Source organism: Numenius arquata, chromosome 9 (genome assembly GCF_964106895.1).
Source record: "Numenius arquata chromosome 9, bNumArq3.hap1.1, whole genome shotgun sequence".
Classification (NCBI taxonomy): Eukaryota; Metazoa; Chordata; class Aves; order Charadriiformes; family Scolopacidae; genus Numenius; species Numenius arquata.
This window is the reverse complement of record NC_133584.1, coordinates 23511627-23537107: the sequence shown is the minus strand read 5'-3', so window position 1 is coordinate 23537107 and position 25481 is coordinate 23511627. Positions and strand designations below refer to the sequence as shown.

At 46.0% G+C, this 25481-nt stretch overlaps 2 protein-coding genes across 2 annotated transcripts; both read left to right on the top strand.

Annotated features, from left to right (window-relative positions):
* Positions 1-877: 877 nt before the first annotated feature.
* Positions 878-1822, top strand: LOC141468771 (G-protein coupled receptor 35-like). The gene has a single exon (XM_074153939.1). The coding sequence runs from the start codon at positions 878-880 to the stop codon at positions 1820-1822; it is 945 nt and encodes a 314-aa protein (XP_074010040.1).
* Positions 1823-9197: 7375 nt separating this feature from the next.
* On the top strand, positions 9198-11597 carry LOC141468655 (G-protein coupled receptor 35-like). Its single transcript, XM_074153795.1, has 2 exons — positions 9198-9240; positions 10636-11597. The coding sequence occupies exon 2, from the start codon at positions 10662-10664 to the stop codon at positions 11595-11597; it is 936 nt and encodes a 311-aa protein (XP_074009896.1). The 5' UTR covers positions 9198-9240; positions 10636-10661.
* The last annotated feature ends 13884 nt before the right edge of the window (positions 11598-25481 follow it).

Here is a 25481-nt window from a genome sequence, read left to right as displayed (position 1 = left end):
AAGTCTGATTCATCCTCCACAGCCTCCTTGCTGTTAGCGGATGACCTGAAATATTTAAAGGAATAACCAGGAGATAGTCTATGCTCTTGAATCCGTGTTTTCTGCTGTAGCAACATCTTGGTTTCCTGTCTTTGAAGATTGAGATAGGCATGTATGCTCACTTTCCCTCCTCTCTTTGGACACCTGTTATCTGCTGGGGCTGGTGGTACACATGCTGAGCTATTCCTCACCTGCAGCATCCTGCAGCGAGAGGAGCAAGTTCGTGCATGGGGACAGCCTGCCCCCAGCTGGCACCCACACACCAGTCTGCAGCAGCATTCCCACTGCCCCCAGGAGTAAAGCCACCTGAACTATCTGGAAGGGCTCAAGTCCTGTGGAGGTTCGCAGGCCTGGCAAGACCCAGAGTAAACTCATGGGGCAGTTTCAGCCTCGGAGGGCAAAGGGGGAATGCTGCACAGCTTTGCTTCAGGCTGCCCTAAAGCCAGTGGCTCTCTGATAACCACAGCAGCAGCAAAGATAAAGGACCACAAAAATTATCATTATCTGCTTTGTGGACCCTTTGCTATTACTCAAACTGTGCAAAACAGGACTGGATGGAGGGCAAGGCAGGCTTAACCCCAAAATAGCTGCAAGAGAGGATTGCTTCTGTGTTTTTGTGTTAGCTGGTGACAAGCAACAGTGTTACTTTGATGGCTGAGGGAGAGATGGTGCCGATGAGCCACTGAGCCCCTCCAGGGGCTGCCAACATATGCAGTGCTGGGGCATGAGGAGCCACAGAGCCATGACAGCAGGGGCTCTGTAGCACGACCCAGCCCAGAGGACCTGTCCCCGAGCTCAGACTCATGCTTACACTCTTTTCTCACAGAGACAGCCCAACATGGTGAACTGCACTGAAGACAAAATACTACAGAAAGGCATTGTGCTATTTCAACTTATCGTCTACATCCCAACGTTCTTCTTGGGGATCCCACTGACCATGACTGCCTTCTGGATCTTCTGCTGCAAGCTCAAGAGATGGACTGAGACTAGGGTCTATATGATCAACCTCATGGTTGCAGACAGTTTCCTGCTCTTCGCCCTGCCTTTCGTGATATATTTTACCAAGTATAACCATCCCACCGACAACCTGTGTGCCACCATAGAGAACATCTATTTTACAAACATGCCTATGAGCATCCTTATCATCACCCTGATTGCAATTGATCGATACATTGCAATCAAGTTCCCTCTAAAAGCAAAGATGCTTCGATCTCCACTAAAATCGGCTTCTACCTGTGTGTTTCTTTGGATAATGCTGATAATTTATGTCTACTTGAGGCGAAAATTTTATCCAAATAAGGAAGAATTCTGCTTTCAGAAAGATTCTACTCAACCTAATTATTTATCATTATTCTTCATTATCTTTTGGTTTTTTATTCCCTTAGGGATTGTGATTTTCTGCTCAGTACAAGCCATTACATGTCTCAAAAAGAAGATGGCCACTAGCCCTTACGAGACAAAGTTAATGCAGAAAGCAATCCACATTATTTCTGTGAATTTGTGTGTGTTCATCGTATGTTTTTCACCTTTCTACATCATACTGCTCTTGCGGTTTGCAGTGGATTTTGCTGGAGCTTGTTCTCTGCTCATGAAAGTTAGAGCCTCTATTCAGATCTGTGCATGCTTAGCAAATTTTAACTGCTGTTTGGATGCATTTTGCTATTACTTTGCAGCCAAGGAATTTCAGGAATTTCCTTCTGTGTTTCCCACCTGTATATCAATGAGGTTCAAGATGAAACAAAGCCAAGAGTCACAGCCACCCACAGATCAAGTAATGATATAAACAAGGTGTAGTGTGCATTATAGGTATTAAGAGCCACAGTGTGGCTGAAGTTTTGAGGCAGAGGGAATGGAACCACCTACAGTATTTGCAATCATCGTAGGTATAGGCATATCTGCAAAAAGGGACAACCCCCTACAAAGGGTCCAATATTAACTTGAATTTTGTCCTTCTGTCATCAGTGACTTGACTCTAGCTCTGACTATCGTCTTGGATTGTTGCACTGCAGCTTCAGGCTTCTCCTGGCCAAGAGGGAGAGCTGCGTGGTATGAAGACCATTGTTTCTGCCATGTGATTATTCATACATATCATGCAGTTAAACACAGGAAACTGAGCACCCTTACAGTAATACACAAATCCACTTCTAGCACTGTAAAAGATATGGTTACTTAAAAACAAGAAAAAGCCCTTATACTACAATGCCAAACCTAATACATCTGTGCTGCTCACATCAAAGAATTTGCCCTTACAGTGGTAGTTTCCTACCAGCCTATACAATTTCAAAGCTTGCAGCTATCACCAGGATGCAGCTATTGCTGTGCTTGGAGTAAAATGCAGGAGTCAGACAGTGGCCTGAGGCTATTGCCCCATTCCTGCCATATAGCACTTTCATTAGCTTGTTGCAGTGCCCTGGCATTTGTGAGACTAAACTCATTGTGGGTATAAATAAAGCCATTATTGCATGGAAAAACTGAGCTATGCAAAGCATTGTGGACCACAGAACAGACCCTTAGCATTGTGCATATCAAGTATAAAGCTGTGAAGATCGGATCTCACTCAAGCGACTACCATAAGCCCTGGTGAAAGGTTTGTTGTTGTACTTTAATGGGATCAAATCTTCAAGGGGTGTCCTGTCTGGTGAGAGGTGATAGCATCTGCCAGAACCATTACAGTCTCAGGCTACAGGAGTGTTGATGTGCAGAAAACAGCAGTGAGAAACATGAAGCAGATGCAGCCCTGATCCCTCCCTCACCATCCATGAACAGTTTTCAGGGGAGGTTTGGTGAGACTGGCGTGTATAAGGCCCTTCTGCAGAGATAGGGCAGGCCTACCACTGATGGCTTCTTGGCATCGCCCTGCGTGATGAAGCATTGCTTTGGCTTTGGGTTTTTTTCTCTTCTAGCTGCTGGGACTGTACACAGTGGGGGTTCAACAGCTCTCCTGCACTTCATTTTGAGACATTTAACTCTTTCCATGCATTATACAGAAAGCCTTGATCTATCCTAGCTGCAACCCAGACCAGGCATCAGTTTCAATGTCTGGCTTTCCAGGTACCAAATTCCTCTATAGTATCTGTGTTTGCTGACTATGCACACGTATCTTCCCACCCCACAGGGAAGTGACAACAGGGCAGCTCAAAACAGTTAAGCCACAAGGTCTCGGGGCACCAGAAGAGACCCATAGAGAAACCTGGGCTGAGAGGGGAGCCAGTGCCAGGGTGTGACTACTTCACGTTTATCTGCACAGATATTTCATCTAACATTTTACCACACATCCACTTCAATAATTTAAAGTCAGCATGGGAAACATCATAGAGTTTTTGAAATGCATGTGATAGCTCTATGTTGTCTTCATGGTCCTTGACTTTCAGTGTCCTCTGACTTGTAAACTCCTAAAAAATTCCTCTGGGGAATGCAAACCCATATTCTGCTCATTTAAACCTACAGACAATTAACTTTCTTAGTGACAACTTACATACAGATCCCCTACAAGTGGCCTGTCACCCCCTAGTGTCTTCAGACTACCTGCTGAAACCGCTGTCTAGCCATTGACCAAACACAGGAATCAACTATTCCCATCACAGAAAGTACTCCCCATTCAAATGTTAGATCTACCTGCTTTTTGTCAATACTTTGGCAGAGATTCCAGCATGCTGCAGTGAGCAACTGCGCCATAAAAATAGATGAAACTACTCAGGTCATTCAGTTGATCATTTATGTCCCAATTTTCTTCTTTGGTGTATTATTTAATGCTCTAGCGTTACTGGTATTTCACTGCAAGCAGAGCAAAAGGGCCGTGCGCGTATGTGATCAACTTAATCACTGCACACTGTTTGGCCCTCATTCTATCTTTCAAAGTCTGCTTTCAAAGACAGGAAAAGATATGAGAGACAAATAGTGACTGATCTTAAAAATCATCTATTGCTTAAGGAGATGCATGAGTGTTGTCACCCTTGTAGCTGTCAACAAACACTCTCCAATTAACTATCCTTGGAGAGCAAGAGGCTTAGGGTCCCCATTAGCCCATTCTCCTTTGTGGAATGCCATCGATCTTCATAACAGGCATCACTTACGTGTCCAGGCAAGTGGTGTTCAGCAAGGGAAAAGACTTCTGCTTTCAGAAACAGTGAAGAGGGCCTTCAAAAACACTTTTGGCTCTGGGATCCACTTCTGGGATTTTGCATCTCATTGGTTATAAAGAATCCCTGTTCCAAGCAAATTATCATGAAAATATTTAGTATTTTGAAAAAGATGAACGTTGATTCATATTAACCTGTTACCCTACTGTTAATCCAGAAAGGGAACAACTGACTTTTTTGGCAAACCCAGTCATATTCATGTTTTCTCCCTGTTAACACGAGGCAGCTTGTCCAATTTAAAATGAGCCGCAATTACGTTGTCTACTCTGAAATACAAAACAGTAATGCTTTTGTGCATGTGGCCTCATTTATAGGCCTCATAGCATAGCAAATACTAACTGCTGTTGAGATGCCATTTACTACTGTTTAGTAACCAAATAATTTCAGATCTCTTTCTTCTTAGCCAAGCCTATAGTTTTTCAATCAAGGAAGGATCACAGACAAGGCACTCTACTGAACTAAACAGCTGCCATGGTTTCACCCTAGCCAGCAGCTAAGCACCGCTCAGCCACTCGCTTACATCCTGTCAGTGCCAAAACCAGTACAACAGCTGCGCTAAAGAATTTACAGTTGGCTTTCCTAAACATAGCCAAGCTTAATGCATATAGAGCTGGATGAAGTGAATGTTATTTTCTTGTAGGAAGCAAACTGAGGTCTCCCACCATTCATGTTCTAAATTTAAAAAACAAAGTGTTCCTTTTTCTTATTGTAAAGTGGAAATTTGTTGACTTCACAACTGCTGTCAACATTAAGTAATTTTTTGGCGTTTATATTGAATGCAACAAAAAAGGAAACATTCTTTTGCAAGTGGAAATAAAGCTCTCTCTTAGTAACATATCTATAAATTAATAAATGCATATTTATTTATTACCATTATACATCAGAGTCCTCTATTATGAATGCTAAACTTGTGCTGGAGGTTGTGAGAGAAGACTTAGTTACCATGATATAAGATCTGCCTTACAACAGGATATTTATAGTGTAACCCAAAGGTGAACAATGAACTTTCTGATTACCTGAAGACGTATGTACTACCTTGGACAAAAAAAAATTAGTGACCGGTTCATACGTCAAGTTATAATGACGTTTATGACGGATTTCTGACACCTCTCTTCAGTCTGAACAAAACCTCAGCTCTCTGAGCGCTCACAGTAAATGAAGCAGATGAGTTATCAGCACTTGGGCTAGAACAAACTACCAGCCATCATACAGCACTGGAATAGCAATCGATGACACTGACATGGTTATCCACAAATCTTTCCCATTTCCTAGCACAAGAGGCTGGCTAATAATAGTGGGGAGCAGCAGCCACAGCAGCTCCAACAAGCAGGGCTGGACCACTGCATTCTGCTAACATTTCAGCAAGGTATAATCTCTCTAACCCTTAAAAGAAAAAGATGCTAACAATGGCTTAAACTTTAAATGAGCAATTTGATACTGCAGTCAAAATTTAGGCTTCAGAGAAATGATAATGCAAGGACAAGCCTACAAAGTAATTCAGAATCTTGTTTCTAAATGAGTAGCCATCACATTTAGCATTTTTGGCCCTTCTAAGCAGGGAAGGCCGGGCCTGGTATAAAATAGTATTTTGTTGTTTGGTGGCATTTGGACAGGCCCGAAATCTGAGTTCTCACCAGAAGTTTGGGCCCCAGCAGCACTCCTCTCTCCGGGGGCTGAAGGACACATCAGGGAGTTATGCATTTTAGCAAGTCAGGTGCTGCTTTCAGATTTAGAGGTTTCTCTGGGGTTTTGGTTTCTCAGTACAGTTGTTCCAACTGTGAGCATGGCCCAGCAGTCTCCAGGGGACTCCACAAGCACCGAAGCAGCTGTAGGGAGCTGGGAAGCACAGGCTTTGCCATGCCCTCCCTGATATGTTTGCACAGAGTCACACGGCTGATCCCTTTGGTGTTGATTCTGTGGGAGTACAGCGAGGGCTACAGTACAGAGAGCCCTGTGAGCGTGTTATCTGGTGTGGCTCAGTTCCTGTGCAGTGGCTAAGGAAGGGGAAAGGGGAGACAGTCTCAACAGCCACATGTGTGAGGTTGCTGCAGTTAGCCTAACACTGCCATTTCACAGGCTTTCCATCCTAAAAATAAGAGTGACACATTCTGCTCCCAACCCTGTAGTTCTGTTTTGGTCAGGATCTGCTGTTGCAACATCTGTCCTCCCATGAGAAAGCCAGAGAAAAAAACCACACAGGGCAGAGGCACTGCAGAACCCAAATGCCACAGGGTAGCACAGTGTCCCTTGTCCCCTTCACACATGTGGAGGGGGTACTGGTACCTCTCTTACCTTGCCAGAGGCCCTGGCCCGCTGTGATGTGCCAGTGGCTGCAGCCAGCAGGGCATATTCTCTGGGAGGCACAGGAGACCGTGATCTTCCCTGGCAGGGAAAGGAGGCAGGAGCCCATCAAATCTGAGCTGTCCTGTCTATTAGCAATCTGCACCCAGAGCACAGGAAAACCTCATAAGAAGGGCTTTCTTTGGCTGGGAAACAAACTCAAGCAGGACATCAGGCAGAGCTTACAAGGGAAGGAAAAATGATTGCACAAAACAGAAATAAGTCTTAGAGATAAAGAAGTGTAAAGATCAAATGGGTCTTAGCAAATTCTTCCCTTAGATATAAAAAGCTACCTACAACGTACAAGCAAAGAAGTGAGATTATCTAGCACTTCTGCTGATAAAAACAACAAAATTTTCCAGGTATGTCCTGAAAACTATCTGATTACTTTATCACAGCTTTCAGTAAGGACGAGGAGCCTGAGAAGTCCAGAATTTTAAAGGAATTGACATGTGAAATCTCATATCAGCAACCAGGCTTTTAAATATGTCAGCCAAAATAGGATCGGGGCAGAGACCACCAAACACAGTCCCTTCTCTAGGATGGAGGAAGAAGGGGAAGGTTCTGACCAGTAGCAGCTCTACTATGCTCAAATCTGAAAAATGTCCAGTTTCAGAACATGTCTGAATAACATTAAATGGGAGGGAACAAACAGAAAGGCAATAGTTAAGTGGTGCTTCACCTTACAGGAGTATTTTGCCTCACTGGTTTCTTTCATTAAGAAAATCACTTTTCTAGCCAAGGTGTGGTAGACACCGGTGTCAGTAAAAGGTCCTTTGAAGTACATTGTGAACAGTAACACACTTTGTACAGGCGCTAGTACTCAGAGGTGCCATAGGCCCCCCAACTACTCTGCCGGAGATCTGCCAGCAAGGAAGTGAGAAAACAGCACAAGTGTCACCCACACTGCTCCACGTGGTGACAGCACTCACAGCAATGAGACAAGCTGAGAACTGCAGAGGCAGGGGAAAATACCCAGTGAGCATTACTGGTCCATGGCAGATGTGATAAAACCTGTGACTAGATGGAAGAAGCGAGCCATAAGCAGCTGCAAGAACCTAGAGAGTGGCTGACCGGGAGCCGAGGTGGAGATAAGAGAAGCATGAGGATCGTGACCCACTGGTGTCCAGGAATCAGACAGGGACCTGAGTGCCACACCAGGAGACATGTAAGTTCTCCACAGATAATACCTCATCATAGCTTTGCCTACTGATAGCTGGTGTTGAGTTGCTCTGACGTATCCTGGTGAACCGGCTGATCGCAGCCAGTTGCTTTGTGCCTGGTGACACGGTTTGTCCCACCCTTGAAGCCCCACCAGGCTGATGGGAGACATAGCTGCCCTCGTCTAGCGATGAGAGCACCAAGCTGTGGATGGGAAGCATCACACTGAGAGATGCTATGAGCTGAGTTCCCTCCAGGCTTGATTTTGACTGTTTACGGTGAATACCAGTAGTGATTGCCTTGACATAGACAATAGGAGTGAGTGGACAACACTTGAGGATGATACAAAGTGAAGTGTTTTCTATACACTGGTGAAACTATCACAACCCAGGAGCTGGATGACTTTGAAAACTAAAGTACTAACAAGGACCATGACATGAAAATGATGGCAGTTGGAGATCAACAAGCTGGGTGTACTAATATGTCAGTAACTACTTATAAGCATCCACCAAGAAGCATCCACAAGAAAGGCAAAAGCAGCCCCTGGAAACTCAGGAGAAGTATTTAAGCTAAGCTTTATACTGACTATACATACACTGGCAAGGAATTAATCTCAAAGGCTGGTTTGTAATGTGCAGACAATGCAGAAATAATCCTGAAGCTGCTCCAAGATGACCTGGAAAATGGGAAGGGGAAATGTGATTGACCAAGACAGCAATTCAAGGTACTAACAGTGGGACCTTTGAGCTTGTTGATCAACTTGTCTGAGCTGTTCTTGTAACTGGGTTGCAATGGAAAGCCAAGGAGGAGACCCTGGCCAGCAGACAGCTGCAACTGCAGAGCAGTCACAAAGTCAGCAGGTCACAAGGTCACGGTGCCACGTTTTCTCAGAACTGCTGGCTGATGAGAACTATGGAGGACAAGAGCATTATCGTGATTCAGAGTGAAACCCAGTTATAATAATTACAAAACTGTCTGCAAACCACAGCCCTCACCTCTCCAACAGCTCTGTGAATGGGTCTGGGGGCCAGCTGGGACTGCTCTGTCCTGGGGCTCAGCAGTGTGACAGCAGGCGGCAGTCCCTGTCCCAGCCCCAGCAGGAGTGGCAGTCTAGAAGGCAGAGAGAAGACCTCCAAAGTCCACTCCAAGCAATGTGCACTTCCTATTGGGTGAGGAAGGCCTGTGGGCATCACCCTGCGAGACGTCAGGCACTGGAAAGTAAGTCAAAGGAAAAACCCAAAGCCATTCCATCGCCGGAGGGACTGCTGCAGGGCCACGTGGCAGACAAGCATTTCACCTCGTTGCAGGGCTATTACAGGCTTCTCAGTCAACAGGGGGTGTTATGAGCCATGCCAGTGGCGACAGAGGAAGCTCAACCCTGGGGAAACGCATTGAGAAGGGGTGGGGGTGCTTTCTCCACCAGCATTGCTGGTGCCACCAGCAAATGGTCATCACAGGACGCCTTGCTGGGCACATGAAAGGAGCAGCGCTAGGAGGGCTCATCGCAACTACGTACAGCACTGCAGCTGGTCTGAAGGAACATTTACTCTCCCCGAGGACGGCAAGCAAGCAGGTAATTCCTCCTGGATATTTGCTGACCTGGTTATTTGAGCTCTGCAAGGCACTGCCTTTCCCCAGCCATAGTGGGACACCAAAATGGTGGTAGAGAAACTAAGAGGGCTAGAGCCTGTGTATTTTCAAAGGCTCATTTGGATACTGGCCACATTAGACATGTTTTGGATGCTTAAGGGCTGTCTCAACCTTTGCTAGATCTTCCTGGTTTCTGCTATAATCTGCTCTCATATATTCTGGTCTCATAATTCATTCCTCATGTCCAAAGCACACAGCTGCTGCGGGTATTGGCTGTAGCACATTCCCTCACCTCTGAAGAGGTCTCCTGGCATTGTTCCTCAGCAGCATGATTTTCAAAGCTAGCAAAGACCTGCTAGCACGTAGATGCTGCAGCACTGCCCTATGGTTTGCTTCCTCAAGATGCTGGGAACCTGAACCCACAGAGCCTTGTTCCCCTTGCAGGGAAAATCCAAAGAAATCTCAGACTTCCCAGGTCTTTTCTGTCCATGAACAGCTGCACCTGGAATATACTCCTGCATTAACCCCTCCAAAGCAGAAGGGAAAACAGCAATATTGCCCTTAGAACCAGGGTGATAAAACCAGCCACTAGACCAGATACAGCTCATCTCTCTATTTCACATGGCTGCTGATCACATTTCTCACCATGGCATTGGTGGGGTCTTTTTGTCTTGGAATTGTGGCAGATTGCTCTAATGCTTCTGAGACGAAGACCAACTTTTCATGATCCTTGAAAGGCAGCATACAGACCCCTGTACTATGACTCCTGCTGCAGAGCACTAAATGCTGCCAACTGAATACAGGATTCAATGGCAGCTAAAACTAATGAGAGATGTACTAATAATTACTCTAATCACTAATGGGAAGTGTTGCAGAGACAGCTTAGGACTGAAGGAGAGGACAGCTGTCCTTTTGCAGCACATCTGCCAGAGCATTTTGAGCTGTGAGGATGCTGGCCGCTTCTCCTGTGCGCCACTATATGGAAAGTGATGAGAGCTGGGTTTAGGCATTCCCTTTCCATTATCAGATGGTTGTAACAGCTCACATAACTGCTAGTGGGATACCTGCTGCTGCCTGGTCTGAATCTGGCCTACAACAGAGGGCCAAGCATTTTCCGCTGCTGCCCTCTGCGAGCAGCCTTCCCCGCAACGGACCCAGCGAGAACCTGCGCTTTTCTCTCCTCCACAACTGATCAGGCTCATGTCCTGCACCCTCCTCGTCCCACTAGATACCCTACAGTCAGCTCTGCTCTGCAGAGTCATCTCTACGGTCTGGTTTTCACTGTTGGTAAAGCACTAAACTATCTGAATTAATTATCGATTGGGTCAAGACTCCAGATTCTAAAAGGTTTAATCTGCTTTTGCAGGAACTGCGCCTCTTAGTAACCCCAAAATGAACCTCAGCAGCTGCAATATCACAGCCTATGAAAGCTTTCCACTTGTCCAGCTGTGTTTTTACATCCCAGTTTTGCTTTTGGGCATTTTACTGAACGTGTTGGCGCTGTGGGTGTTCTGCTGCAAACTCGGCAAATGGACAGAAACCAGAGTATACATGGTCAACTTGGCTGTGGCTGACTGCTTCCTGCTCTTTACTTTGCCTTTTAAAACTTTCTCCCAGTTCCATCAGCTGAAGATAGATAGTTGGTGCCTGGTTCTGGAAGGCGGCTATTTCATAAACCGCTTAATGAGCATCGGTATCATCACTGTCGTAGCAGTTGACAGGTACCTTGCAATCAAGTACCCTTTGAAAGCCAAGGTGCTGAGGTCGCCACTGAAGGCAGCTTTTGCCTCTGGACTTCTTTGGATAGTCATCATCTGTGTGATGTCCCTCATTAAAAGATTAGAGGACCGAGGTCAAAATGAACTTTGCTTTGAAAAATCTTCCGTTAAGCCCTCAGTTATCACACTGTGTGCTATTATCATAGGGTTTTTCATACCACTGATCATCTTGAGCTATTGCTCCATACAAGTCATTGCAGAACTCATGAGAAAGAAGAATGAGAAGTGTCACGACAAAAAGTTAATCAGGAAGGCCGTCTACATTGTGTCTGCAAACATGGCTGTGTTCATCATATGCTTTTTACCTCTTTACCTTGGGCACCTCCTTCGCTTTATAATGGACTCCATCAGCTCCAACTGCTCTGCAATACAGAGTGTTAATAATTTTGTTCACCTCGCCTCAGTCCTTGCCAACACAAACTGCTGCCTGGATGCTATTTGTTACTACTTCGTCAACAAGGAATTTAAGGAAGCATCTCCCAAGCTAGCAAAGTCCAAATCTGAGACCAGTGAAGAAGTTGAAGTTCAGCTCCCACACATAACATACTAGTGCAAAACACATGCAGCACACATTTTATACTTGCTATGTTCAAGTTAAACTGGGACTCAGTTGCAGGCTTTCACCATTTCTTTTTTTGTGAATGAAATGGAGGGACTTTCTGCTAATGGGAAGGATTGAGACACATGAAAATTAGACAACCACAGCCATCCAGATCCTGATGTAATGATCTAGGTTGCCACTGATAATTATCTGCCTTATGCAAATTGCAGAAAAATTATAGCTTTCCCCTGCAAAAACAGTCTTTCATTTTCCCAGAAAACCCAAAACAAGTACAGCCAGTGGTAAAAGGGTTTGGGTTTTTTTTGTCCCTCACCCGGGCCTTGGGTCAGTTTTTATGCAGCTGTAGCTGTGACAAAGAAACAGAGGTTATTCCAAATATCAAAAAAGAAAAAAAAAGAAGTCAAAGTGAAACCACTGCAGAAAAAGAAATAAGGGTATTTTTATGTCACATCTTATATTTTAGGTGGTAATAATGTACAATCATAGCAAGAGAGGCAGATTTAGTCTGCTTTAGACATCTTTACAGCACCATTCATACTACATAACAGCTATAAAATGATCATCAATTGTAATACAAGGTCAGAAGAAATTGCAATTTCTCGTACTGGGGAAAAACTTTACATCAAAAGAATTTGAGTCAAATGGCATTAAAAGTACTATCCAAAGAGTTGGGGTGGGGAAGTGGGATTAAGAACTCTGTATTAGGGGTCTATTCAACCTTATAATGTAAAGGACTGTCTAAAGAAAATGGCAGCAAACTGTTTCAAAGAAACCAACATTAATAAAGTTGTGTCACTGGCACAGAGCTCAGTCTCTTAATGAGTTAAATGGAAAAGGTGGGAGAAGGGGTTGTACAGGACCTGCTCTGTTGCCTGTCCCCAAGAGGGGCAGCTCATCTCCCCACTGTCCAAGCAAGGGGCAGTGGGTATGAGCTGCAACAGAGTCTGGGCTTTTCAAAGGCAGAGCAGTGCATGCTACCCTGCGACACACTTACCCACAAACAGCTAAGTAGGCAAAACCGCTAATTAGCCCCAGGCCACATGACCCTGGATGGAACATACCAGGCACGCACTACCACTTGCACCTCCCAACCCCAGTCTGGGCTTCTATCCGCCTGCCTGTGCTGGGCCAAATCCTGCCACCACCTAAGCAGCCTTACAGCCCGCACGCCCAGCTTGGCCTTTGCATTCCTCCAGCTCAAGACACATGCCAAAAGGAGAAAATCCCTCAAGGAGAGATCCTTCTGCATGCAATCATTGAACAGAGCCCTCCATCCACCTGGGCAGTGGCTGTGCTGCTGCCCAGCAGAGCCCACATGACCTGCACAGGACAGTAGCAAAGCCCTGACAGTTTCCTGAGGGGATGTAGGCTTCTCACCACACTTTCCAGAAACTCAGGTAGAAATGGGAATATCTGCTTTGTCATCATCAAAATCTCAAAGCAGCATCTCGCCTTCCCTCACTGCACAATGGGGAAAGGGAATTAGGAGAGGGTCTGGTTGCAAAAAAAGACCTTTTAAAGAGCTCCTCTTTTCTATCCCTACATTTTCTTTGAAAAGATCAAAGCAGCAACAAATGGCGCTGTGCATGCAGAGATGGGTGTCTCCTCCCGGCTCAGCCCAAGGTGTGGCACGGCCCTGGAAGTGATTTTTCACTGCTCAGCCCAGTGCAGCAGGGCTCAGACTTTTCCCTCGCCAGCCCTATGTGCTGACGGGTCTCCTGCACCGCTCTAGTTAAATACGCACTTCAATTTGATGGACGGTTCCCCAATAAGGCTAAACAGTCCTTTAAGATTTCTTCCCCGGTCTGGGATTTGTGTGCTGAGAGCACAGTGATTTGAGAGACTACCTGAAGCCAGTGTGCCTTATCTACACCTCCAGTCTCACCAACATGAGACGAAAGCTCTGCACAAACCAAACTGCTATTTTAGATGTGCAGGAAAAAAATACTTCTGCAGTAACCGCTAATAAAATGGGTGGAGGAGATACAAAGCTGCCTACAAACAAAGCATTTCCGAACAGAATCTGCTAAGCTGTCTTGCTCCGAGCAACGCCCCTTCCTCTAGCAGCCATTCGCCCAGAACTACATACCATGAACACCTGGCCAAAGACGGCAAAACTTCCTCACCACAGAAATTTCACACCAAAGCCTCTGTACAGTTCAGGTGCTTAATGAGGTTTGGAGAGGGAGGGAGCCTCAGAGGGGCTATGGAGGATGTGCCAGTGCAGGATGGTGCTGGGCAGGGAATACAGGTATGGTCCTTACTGCCACAGCCAGACTCCACAGCAGCTCTGAGCGGGACCACCATTGCTCCTAATGACTGCTCAGGAGCAGCAGGTTAGTGAGGACAAAGGGGCAGGAGAGCATGTTTTACTCTGAGAACAGAGATGGGATAAACTATCCTTTTGACATAGGACCAAAAGCTCTGTTCTTCACCATTAGAGCAGAGTCTGTCCGAGTACAGGGCAGTCTGGGATTCAGATGGGCTGGGGCTGAAATATGTGGCACAAGGACCAAGAAACTCCCTCAAGGCTCCCCAGCTAGAAAACTGAATGATGTTGTTCTGTTTACCCACTTTTGTTTTGCTTTTTCTACCTGGAGCTTTTGGGCTGATTTAGTAGGAGTGTCCTCTAAATTCATAACCCATCTGGCCAAGCTCTCCCACACCATACAGGGAAGAGCTAAGGGATGAATTAAGCAGTGAGGAGGCAGCAGCAATCTATAGTAATAGACATTTCTCGTGGGCTCAGCAACCTCTGGGAGACAAGGGGGATCTGAGCAATTGCCAATAAGATACTGATTCTTTCACCACTGCCTGGAAGGCAGGCAGCCCCCACCCCACACACAGACAGACCATAATATCCAGGTGGAGCAGGCCTTGCCTGGTTAGCTTTGATCTTGCTTCAAAAACCTAGCTATCTCATCACATCCACCAAGCTTTCGAATATGTGCAACTTAACCTTCTTAGCATAGGATGCTCACTGTCTTTCAGACTTCCCAGATTTCTCTGGAGCCAAGTCTGGACAACATCAACTTCATGCTTTCCAAGTGATGAAGGTACAGTTGGGGAGGGCTGGAACGTACAGCTTGCAGGCTGGCTGAGGCAGGTGTCTCCCACCACCCCATTCATCAGGCCACAATGCACTCCCAGCAGCTGCAGGACACAGGTAGGCACAAACATCTTGCACTGATGTCTCCGACATTATATTAATTCTAATTCTATGAACTGTTGACAGAGCTGGACACAGCCAGTTTGATACCCTTCACAAGCACTAAATGCAGTTGTTACAAAACCACATCACTTGAAAGCAGGAGTGCAGCTGCTGCAGTGCGCTGGGGGTGGCTGCACATGTGGGACACACACACACAGAGCGTAGGAACACATCCAAACCTCCCTCTAACTTTCATGTTGTTGCTCACAGAAGTCTGGTAATGTCTCACACCAGTTTTCTTGCTGGGGGCTTTCCATTTGCTGTTGCTGTCGCATTGTTGCCGCCAAGTACTGAACCAGGGCAGCTAACGAAAAATGAGAGTTCAGCTCAATGTCAGGTGTGGGGGGAAAGTGTGAAACCTGTCACCAAAAAACTGTGACATACTTCAAAGATGCTGCGATCGAAGACAGAAAGAGAGCACTTCTGGGGAACTGAAAATCAAGGTGGCTCATTGTCGTTAGTTTGAGATAGAAGCATTCCTACATCTCTCAGTTTCTGAATGAAGGCTCAGAAATGTCACCGGGTCGCTCCAATGGGATGAGTTGTCCCGTGTGGGGACCACAGGTATCAGCTGGGGTCAGTGTCTGACACCATGCATTCCTCATCCTTAAAGGTGCTAAAAGACTGCAGCATCTGCAACCCTGTCCATCAGAAACCCCAGCAGCAGTCTGCCAACAGCTTTACTAACTTCAAAACTCCTGTTTCACTTCTGTCTGCTGACATTTTTCTACCAAGATGAACAGTTCATACTTCTACCTTTCTGGCCTGTAGCTTTCAAGCCAGGCTCCCTGCTTTGATTCAATAAAAAATTGGCAAAGGTATTTCAACTGACTTCTACAAGCCTCAAAATTGCAACAGCAAGTCTCTAGGTCTATTGCTCTTGGTGGGTGCCACAGCACACAGTCACTTGTTTAACCCTTGTCCTATGTTGCTGTATAAAAATGGGCTGCAGAAACACCATGTTTCCAGCAAAAGTCACGTTTCACCGACCAGGGACTGAAGGACCAGCTTTTCTCAGTGCCCCAGCAGAGAGACTCTGCATCATGTCTCCACCACCAAGATGTCACACTTCAGAAGGGCACGACACCATCATGCACACCCCACACGGGTCACACAGCTCCTCTGCATTGCCGCAGCTGTTTCATGATCTACTTAAGCTAACACACTTATACTTCCGCCTGTCACAAAGGTTATTAAATAATTTCTTCTGAGAAGAGCCCTGGGTGGTGGAAGGAAGGGGACTGCATAATCTAATCGGGTTTCACAGCAGAGAAGCAGCAACGGACAACTGCTCACCAGCCACCACGGGCAAGGCAGGGCAGCTCAGGCAGAAGGTGGTCAGGAGGGATCATGGGGCAGGAAGGAAGAGATTATTGTTTAAGCTATAATTTAATGGTAAATTAGATCTTTTACTGCTGCTCACTTCCTTTCCTTGCTATTATTCTGGTGAATGGAAGAATGCATCTGATGTTCAAGACCTATCTACTCTCCCAATGGCAACTGGGTAATCACGAAGAATTAAGCCCTTTATCTTACTACTTCAAGGCTGTTTCCTTTCATGTTCTGGGCACCAGCTGTATCAGACTTGAGTGGCATTTAACATGTCCTTAGGGGCTGTATCCCAGTCCTCGCTGCCAGGCAGCCCCCTGTCACCTGCAGTGCCACCCTGTGCCCAGGCCTGGGGGGGCAGAACAAGCTCTGTGCCTGGCAGGAGCGCCCAGGCAGCCGTGGCCCTTTGCCATCACTGGGATCTTTGCTATCTGCCACTGTGGTTAAACATTTTCATCTCAAGTGACACAGCTATATTCACATTAGTTTAGCAGTTTTAGAGAGGGGGTGGGGTTTGGCTTCTATTTTTTTTTTAAAGAAACAGAACTTTGAAAAATTTCAAAGATGCAATAAACTGTGCAACAATAAAAGATATATCTGACTTAAATAACATACTGTGAATTTTTCTTTTACCAGCTGGCTGGACCCAAATGGTGGGTTTTGTCCCTTTGGGAATAGCAGGTGATATTTTCAGTAGGCAGAGAGCACCATGGTGGGATCTCACCTCCTGCCTCCTGGAGGAATAGTAGTCTGCAGCAGTTCCAGCTCTGGAAGAAGGGACAGAGGAGCTCAAATAAAACAGCACTGCTCCAGGTATGCATGTTTTGGTTGGGTTTTTTGTTTTGTTTTGTTTTTTAAGATTCTTCTCTTCTCACTTCTCACATCAAGGACCTTAGAGCTGTTTCAGTCCCAGCAGGGAGGGCTCAGTAGAGGCAGGTGCTTGACCAACTTCCCCGTGAGGTAAAGCACAATCTAGGAAATAGAAGCCCAGCCAAAGAGTTCCTGTGGAGGCAATGCACTCCCCTGCATCTAGTTGCCCACCTCCCACTAGGCTGCCCAGGGCAGGGCCACCCCAGCACCCACCTCCCTGGACACCCACTGCCTTCTCCCAGTGAAAGAGAAGTGGATCCCACCACCTGCCTCCCTGGGACAGGGATCCTAACCAGGCAGCATCCTTAGAATTTTTATTTTTTTGGTAAAAGTCACCAAAGAAGGAACTGCTCTTCTTTCAGATAGGGCTGCATAAGCCAGATGCTGAAGAGTGTGTGTCACTCCTGTGCTTGGCCAAGTTTCTTCAATTGCCAGGTGTACAAAGGCACAGCATGTCATTTGGCACATACAGAATAGAGAAGTCACAAGAACTTCTTTTCATGCACTTTAAACCTCCCCTTTAGTGCTGGTGAATGCCTCGATGGCATGAAGGTTTCTGCCAGTGTCAGAAAACCAACAGGGACTGGCAGCTTCCTGGCACTGCGCACACAACAGCAACAAAACAGCCCTTCTCTGCTCCATCACTTTTGCCACTGATGGTGTTGGTTTGCAAGCCCTGTCCCCAGGGCAGGGACTGGCTTGTTCTCTTCCCCAGCTTGGTTTGTACCTGGATCTGCACTGGAGGCATCCCACAAGCCTCTCCTCCATGGAGAGATGGGCAGGGAAGTCTTCCAGGCCCATCCATGATTCAAGAAAAGCCCTCCCTTGGCTCCGGGAGGTGTGCCTTTCCTTTCCTCCTCCAGACTCTCTGGCATGGGAATCCCCCACCTCAGCGCTACTGCCCATGCCCAGCCTGTCCCAGGATCCTGCTGCAACTGGAAACTGTCTTTATGCCTTATACTGCTGTGACAGAGGAAAGAAATGGGGGTACAAGACCCCCATGAAAATCTAGCTTTAGAAATTGCTGTATTAGCAATTACCCTTTTCAGAGAGTGAACTGTGCTGCACTGCTCTGTTTCCTTTTTACCTTTCAGAGACTTTCCTTCCTTAGGTGGCTCCGTCCTCAGCAAAAGCCAGTGCTTGGCAGGATCACCCGAAGTCTCTGTCTGACGTCACTGCAATATGCCACAAGTTGAGACAGCCTGCCTGTGAATGGCCACACAGGATCCAGCTGCTCAGCAAAACCACCCGGCCTCCCCTGCCAAGGAGTTTCGCCTGCCCTTAGAAAGGCTGGACATGACCAGGGTGCGGCAGTGAGAACAGAGGACAGGCTACCAGGGCTGGGGAAGGTCCCATGCCTGCAGGGCAAGCTTTTTCCAGAAGCCCTGTGATATCCCCAACCCAGCCTGAGGGTACCCAGCACAGTTCTCAGTAAGGAAGCACGTGCACCACAAGAATTTCCATAAATGCAAGGAAAACAGAAAGAAAGAAAAAAAATAGAAAAAACCCAAACAAACAAACCAACCCCAAAACAACATACAAAACCAAAAAACCTCAACAACAAGCAAACTAACCAATCTACCAGCTATAGAATAGGTGACTAAGGGGAGCAATTCTTGGGTGTGCAGGGATGTGACCACCATATGGGGAGGGAAGAGTTGTGACTTAGAAAACACACAACTTTTTCCATCAGCCATTTAGACTCATCCTTTCCAGATCTTGGGGTGGCTTTTTTTTTTTTCTCCCCCTTTTTTTGTCATCTTCTCCTGTAAACAACCCCAGAAGCAGCTCAGCCTTTCCGGCAGTCATAGGGGCACATTCTGGTGGCCAGAGCTGTTTGCTGCCACTCAGAGTTATCCTGACCGGTGCTGAGCATCCAGCCCCAGTATGGGCCAGTCATCCTTGTCCAGGGAGTTTTTTGATGTCTTACCAACTACAGTAAAAATAGCTGATAGAAAGCAAAAAAAAAAAACAACCCTAAAACAAGCAAACAAACAAACACACGCACACACAAAAAACAACAACAACAACAATCTTTCTGCAAGAAGTACCTGGCCCTTATCTGCCTCTTTGGCACTGTCTCACTCGCACTCCTTTTCCTTCCCTTTTGTAAGAAAAAACATCCTTTATCTAAAGCCAAGATGCCAAGATGTTTATCACAAAAAATGACCACCAAAGTCAGGGATATTTCCATAAGGCCTGGCTCCCCTGCATACCTGCCACCCCACCTGTCAAATGCACATTGGAAGTGTGAGCACACTGAGACCCTGAATCATCACAATGAATTTACTCCAGGGCAGAAGCTGGAACCACAGCATGAGGACAATTTTGTTAACTGTGAACTTGTGAAGTGCTGAGCTGCGCAAGCCCATTCCTTTCTGCAGCACCTTTTGCTGCCCAGCCACCACTGATGCTGTAGATTGAGGCATTGCTGTGAGGCAGGGACATAATGAAGGATAAGCAGCAGGTTTGGCAAACAGCAATACTTTTGGGGAAATGCACGCAAGTTAAAAACATACACTTCCTCTTATCAGCAAGGTGAATTCACAGATAAGAGCAGTAGGTACCAGAGCTTTTCCTCAGGTTTGCCCTCTTGTTGTTAAACACGTTTATAAGCCATGCTGATGCAGGTGGCAGGGAGCCTTAGTTTCATTAAAACATATTGCTTTCTCTAAAAGCAACACTTACTGCTAGTTCTAGTGCAACCTCACCCACCTTTCCAATGACAGCAAAGGCAGTCTAACCACTCCCAGGAGATGCCAACACAGGGCCAGTATAATTTTGTGAGACCGTTAGTCACGCTTAGTCCAAGCAGGCACTGGGACAGCTGGGTCTGGGAAATCAGACTGTGGTCTTGCTGCTCAATAAAGCTCCTTCACTGCCACAGCTTAACAAAACAGCCCATGACTGAAGAGAAGAAAGACCACCAAGAGATGAAGGTGAGCGGCTAATAGACCCCAATCAGCAATGCTCTTCCCCAAATGGAACAATGATTATTCAAGGTCTGCTCCTCCAACCCATCTGTGCAGGAACGACAAGACCAGTAGGAGAGAGCCCTGAGGTCCAGGACCTTCCCCCTCTGCACCAGCATCCCTCACTGACCCACTGTCGTGTTTTCAGCTGGGATAGAGTTGACTTTCTTGCTGGAAGCTGGTGGGGTGCTGTGTTTTGGATTAGGGATAGCAATGATGTTGATAACACACTGATGTTTTTGGTTGTTGCTGAGCAGTAAAGGCCTTTTCTGCTCCTCACACCGTCCTGCCAGCGAGCAGGCTGGAAGTGCACAAGAAGTTGGGAGGAGACACAGCCAGGACAGCTGACCCCAGCTGACCAAAGAGATATTCCATGCTATATGACGTTATGCTCAGTATATAAAGCTGGGGGAAGGAGGAAGGGGGGAACGTTCAGAGTTACGGTGTTTGTCTTCCCAAGTGACCAGTAAGTGTGACAGGGCCCTGACGGCTGAACAACTGCCTGCCGATGGGAAGCAGTGAATTAATTCCTTGTTTTGCTTTGCTTGCATTCACAGGTTTTGCTTTACTTAAACTGTCTTTACCTCAGCCTATGAGTTTTCTCACTTTTACCCTTCTGATTCTCTGCCCCATCCCACCGTGGGGGCAGTGAGTGAGCAGCTGCATGGTGCTTAGCAGCCAGCTGGGGTCAGACCATGACACTCATTTTATTACAAAGCTCCATAGACAACTTGGCACCAACCTACAAAATGCAGGAGGAACCATCTTTTGCCTTCCTCATATGACCTTTTGCTTCTCCACCTTGTGCAAGAGTAGCTTGTTTCTGATCAACAAAGCTGTTGATGTTAAATGTTAAATGATTTCTAACAGATCTGATTCAATAAATGACCCACACGAGCAACAAACCCTACATGTCAGTAGCTTAGGGAAGGTGAGTCAACCAGAAAGCTGTCGCAAAAAAAAAAAAAAAAAAAAAAGGAAGAAGAAAATATTTTGAAGATTCATTTTAAGACAATAAGACAACAGCTAAAGAAAAAGTCTCCATGAGTAATCCTCTATCATTTCTAAAATCCTGATTTGAGAAGGAACATTGTGAAAACAACCCTCACTATCCAGTTGAAAATTAAATAACACATTAGTCAGTGTAGAGAGAAAATACTCCCTTTTTCTGCTTTCTTCCCTGTGCTGTTGGCAAAAAGTAGCAGTGTGACATAAAGGATTTAAGGGGAACTGAAAGCAAGTAAGCATCTAGGAGACACGGCAATGGAGAAATGGCCGTGGCTGCAGCATGGAAGAGGGAAAACCAAAAACTTCTGCATAAATTTAGTTCCTGATGCATTAGGCTTGTAAAACTAGAGAAATTAGGAATTCCCCATGACTAATATTTCTGAGCAGAGAAGTTTACATGGGTAGTTTACTGTGTATCTTTTTCTTCTATGAACTGCTTTATTTTCTTCAACTCCTGATTCTAAGATGTTCACATGAACCAGAAGGTTTAGTAAATATTCTCCAGATGGGACTTCCAGACTTAAAGTAGGCTTTTTTATTTGTTTGGCAATACAGTGATTAATTTCAGTGCTAAGCTGCCTTTTCAAGTGTCTGAAGGAGTTATGTTCCCACACTTCTCTCTGGGCCTTTTGAGAACAACTCTCTTCAGTCACTGGTAGCCAAAGCTTCTTTGTTTGGCTCAGATTCAACTCTGCTGCACACTATTAGCAATTTCTGTGAGGCTCTGGGTTCCCCTGTTGGTACAGAGGTCTCGTTTGTAGGCAGCCAGAGAAAAAGTGCAAGTGCATGAACTCACTGCCTCTCCCACGTGCCACGAGGAAGAGAGTCTCGCATGGAAATCAGCCTCTCGCAGTACAGGTTGCCGCCCCATGAGGTTTTTTCCAGTTGTGGTCAGGCTGGTAGGAAGCAGAAATCCAGCCCACTCCATACTCCATGCTGCCCCAGTCCTTCCTGCAGCTGCAAGGCTGACTATCTACAGCATTTGAGCTCAGGATTTGGAGGGTCCTGGCACTACACCACAAAGCTGGAAGACTATCCTTGCTATGGCAGGCTGGAAGCCCACCGGATACTTTCCCAGGTTACTGCAGCCTGTAGTTTAGAAACCTCCTAGACCAGAGATTGCTTCTTTATGTAAAATGGCCCATCGGGGCTTTTCTGCCTCCCGTGAGCCCACAGAATCACTTTTTATACCCATAAAATTATTTTAAGAGCTAAAAATCTAACCATACCATCGATATCTAACTTTCGCAGTGTAGTCAGTATGTCCCTGTACCTGCCCGAGCTCGGTGCAGCATCACAGCAGGCAGAGCAGAAGGAGCCAGCTGCAGCCAGAGCCCACCAGGTAAATCCTGAGCTGGGTACTGTACTGAACGGAGAATATCTGCAATCACCTAGAGCTGCCAAGGCTAAAGATTGCTCCGAAATTCCAAAAGGCCTAAATTATGCTGTTAGATTACAGGGTTGCACACAAAGTGTCAAACCACTAGAGGGAACCTTGAGCTCTGTCTGCAACAAAATCCCCAGCACACCTGGGAGAGGAATGGCAGAAGGTTGTCTTAGAAAGCAGGAAAAGGTGTTTTGGGCCAGACTTCTGCTGCGCTGCCCAAAGGAGGGTCCCTGGAAACTTATACCTTTGCTTGGGTGTCTACAAAGATATTTAAAAATGCTCATGCAGCAGTATGTCTAACACATCTGGAAGAGAAAAAAAATCAGTTGAAAACTGATTTCCTAGATACTGTTTTCTCATCCTGCTTTAGCCAGTTTCTTCCCTCCCACAGGTGTTTATGCAGGTAGCTAGGAAGACCTCAGCTCACCTCAAAGCTAAGCAAGTGGGATTTGGGAGAAGCAGGAAACCCAAATTGGAGTTAAAGGAAAGGGAGGAAGGAAAGAAAGAAATGTGAGGCAAACATCCATTAGTTTTGATACTTTTGAAATGCACTCAGCTCCTCTGAAATGCCTTTATATTCATGCTTTCATGCTGCTCACTTCTATGGGCAGTAGGAGGGGATGCAGGGACTAGCATCAACAACAACAACTAGTTGTTGTTAAAAAACAACAATTCTCTCAGACGTATTCCCACCCCTGGTGATAAGCCGGAACGTGCTAAATCCCCAGCTCCCCATCCCTCTCTGGGGATGGGCACTCACGCAGGGCAGCTCTCCTCTGGCTCACAGGGCAATTCTCCCTTTGGAGAAAGCTTCCTGGAAGGATACATCTATTTCATCAGGGCACCACCTCTCCCATGTACTATCATTGCAACTGACCAGACACTTCCCCTTTTCTGGGAGAAGAGAAAGAAACTGATGTGGTTTCGCTTCTGGAAAAACTTTAGTCTGTGATGAAAAACATCCTGTGCACTGACAAAGAAACACTGAAGTAGTTTTGGGAAGGCCTGCCATATTGCTGTACATTAAGAAGAGCCTCATAAAAATAGTACTTTCCTATTATTGTCAGTCACATGGGCCATGTATGCTATCAGAGATATCTGGGATGTTGGAATCATTGGAGATAAAGACTTTGAAGGTAATATTTTAATCTGGCTGCTCTCCTCAGCTGAAACCACTGCAGCAAGTTGAAGTGATGTATGCAGCCCTCAGCTAGAATCTGCACCAGCAGCTTGGGTCAGAGGCAACAGCCCTGGCTCTGAAGGGCTGGGGCCACTGGACCCAGACACCTTTCATCACAGGTGAGGGCACTGAATTGCCAAAGCACCTGGCCACAGGGGTGTTTTGTGGCAAGCAACTTCACAGAATGAACCAATCAAGACAGTGAGATGGTATAATGTCCTTTGTAAGGCACCTAAAGAGATATTGATAGGGTTAACACCTGACAATGCACATCATACCTGCTTCTGTCTCATAGGCCATAAGTTTTTTAAAAAACATAAGTAAATAAAAGAAGTGTTCTTGCTTGGCTTCACAAGTTAACAGAGGAAACACTAGCAGTGATGTTTCCAAGCCTACTGTGATGCTGGCTCGACCTCCCGCACCCGAGACCCCAGATACCCACCTCAGCAAAGTGACAACCCATGAGCCAGCACATGCATTCAACACCATGTGCAGGAACGCAGCCCCAGACAGACACACAGACGTTCTCCCTGGCCTCAGCCTGCCAGCAGCTGGACACCCGCCATCCCTGGCCACGGCAGAGCCCGGCCCCAGGGCACACAACAGCCTGCACTTGCCCATAACCTAATGCAGCACTGCCTCAGAACCTGCTTCCAACCTCGGAAGGTTGGAACCTTTCAGGTGAGTTAGTAAAGTGCCTTTCCACAGCGTTGCACCCCGATCACTGAGGCTTTGCCAGCTCTCAGCGCTGTAAAGCAGTGACCCCTGCCGACAGCAGCCTCTGCTGCCTTGCCTTTCTCCTCCCAAACACTCGCCCCAGCTCTAAGCCTGGCTCTCCCATGCTTCTCCTTAAGAGCTCTTGTGCCTACGACAACCCCTTCATGTGGTCTAGATGAGAGGGCATAGCGAAGATGCTGCTCAAATGCTAGAAATACTAGATGAAGGGGCAACACTTAAAAAAAGTAACTCAAAAAAAGTAACGCTCTGACAACCATTAATTTACCTGCAATGCAAGCAGCACTCTGGGGCAAGCTCTCATCATTAAATTTCAGTAGGACAGAGCAGAATCTCACAGTGTTTGTCAAAAGTGATTCTCTTAAACCATAAAAATAAGGTATTTCTTTTACTGTTAAGCAGATATCTTGTTTGTATCTATTGACTAGATTCTTTTCCATGTTAAATAAAACAAACTGTGGACAACCAGGAGAAGACTGACCTAGCCAACAATTAGTAGTAAGCCCCAGGTTTTTCATCTATATTAACTGTACCTGGATGGTATTTCTACCCTTTTCTTTTACAGCACTAGTGATTTTGGCAGCAGAATAATGTATTTAAAAACATTTAGACATTGTTTAGTGAAACTATACAAAATTATATACAAGTGATCTACCTTGTTTTGCCAAACAAAACTCCATGCAATGGATATTACCTGTTGTAATATCATAATTAGCAGTGAAACCTAGAATATCCTTTAACCAACTCCTGAAAATTATAACATAAAATAAGATACAAGCTCCTTTACCTCAATTTCCAGACAACATCCCAGGAAGGACTGCTTCAGTGAAGCTTACTCTTGCCTACAGATGACACACAGCAAAGAAGCATCTGAGGAAAATGCCATTATTTCTTTTCACATCCTTTTTTTCCCCATCTTTTAGAGCACTCCATTGCTGGTTTTTGTTTTATAGAGTGCAATGACATATGGGGGAACTCCTGACTTTCAGTCAGCTGTGGCCACTGCTGAGATCAGGGAACAAATCTGTGATAAATCAGGCACAGAGTAAGGCAATCTACTGATGCTACCACCTGGTAGATGGCTACTGTCAACTTGCATAACATAAGGAGAACTCATACCAAGGCAAGAGTTTATGCCACCCCGGGATTACATTGATATGTACTCAAAGCGTGCAGTCAG

Bases quoted from the DNA above. Each gene is read 5' to 3' on its own strand.
- LOC141468771 (XM_074153939.1), top strand. From the start codon at position 878: ATGGTGAACTGCACTGAAGACAAAATACTACAGAAAGGCATTGTGCTA.
- LOC141468655 (XM_074153795.1), top strand. From the start codon at position 10,662: ATGAACCTCAGCAGCTGCAATATCACAGCCTATGAAAGCTTTCCACTT.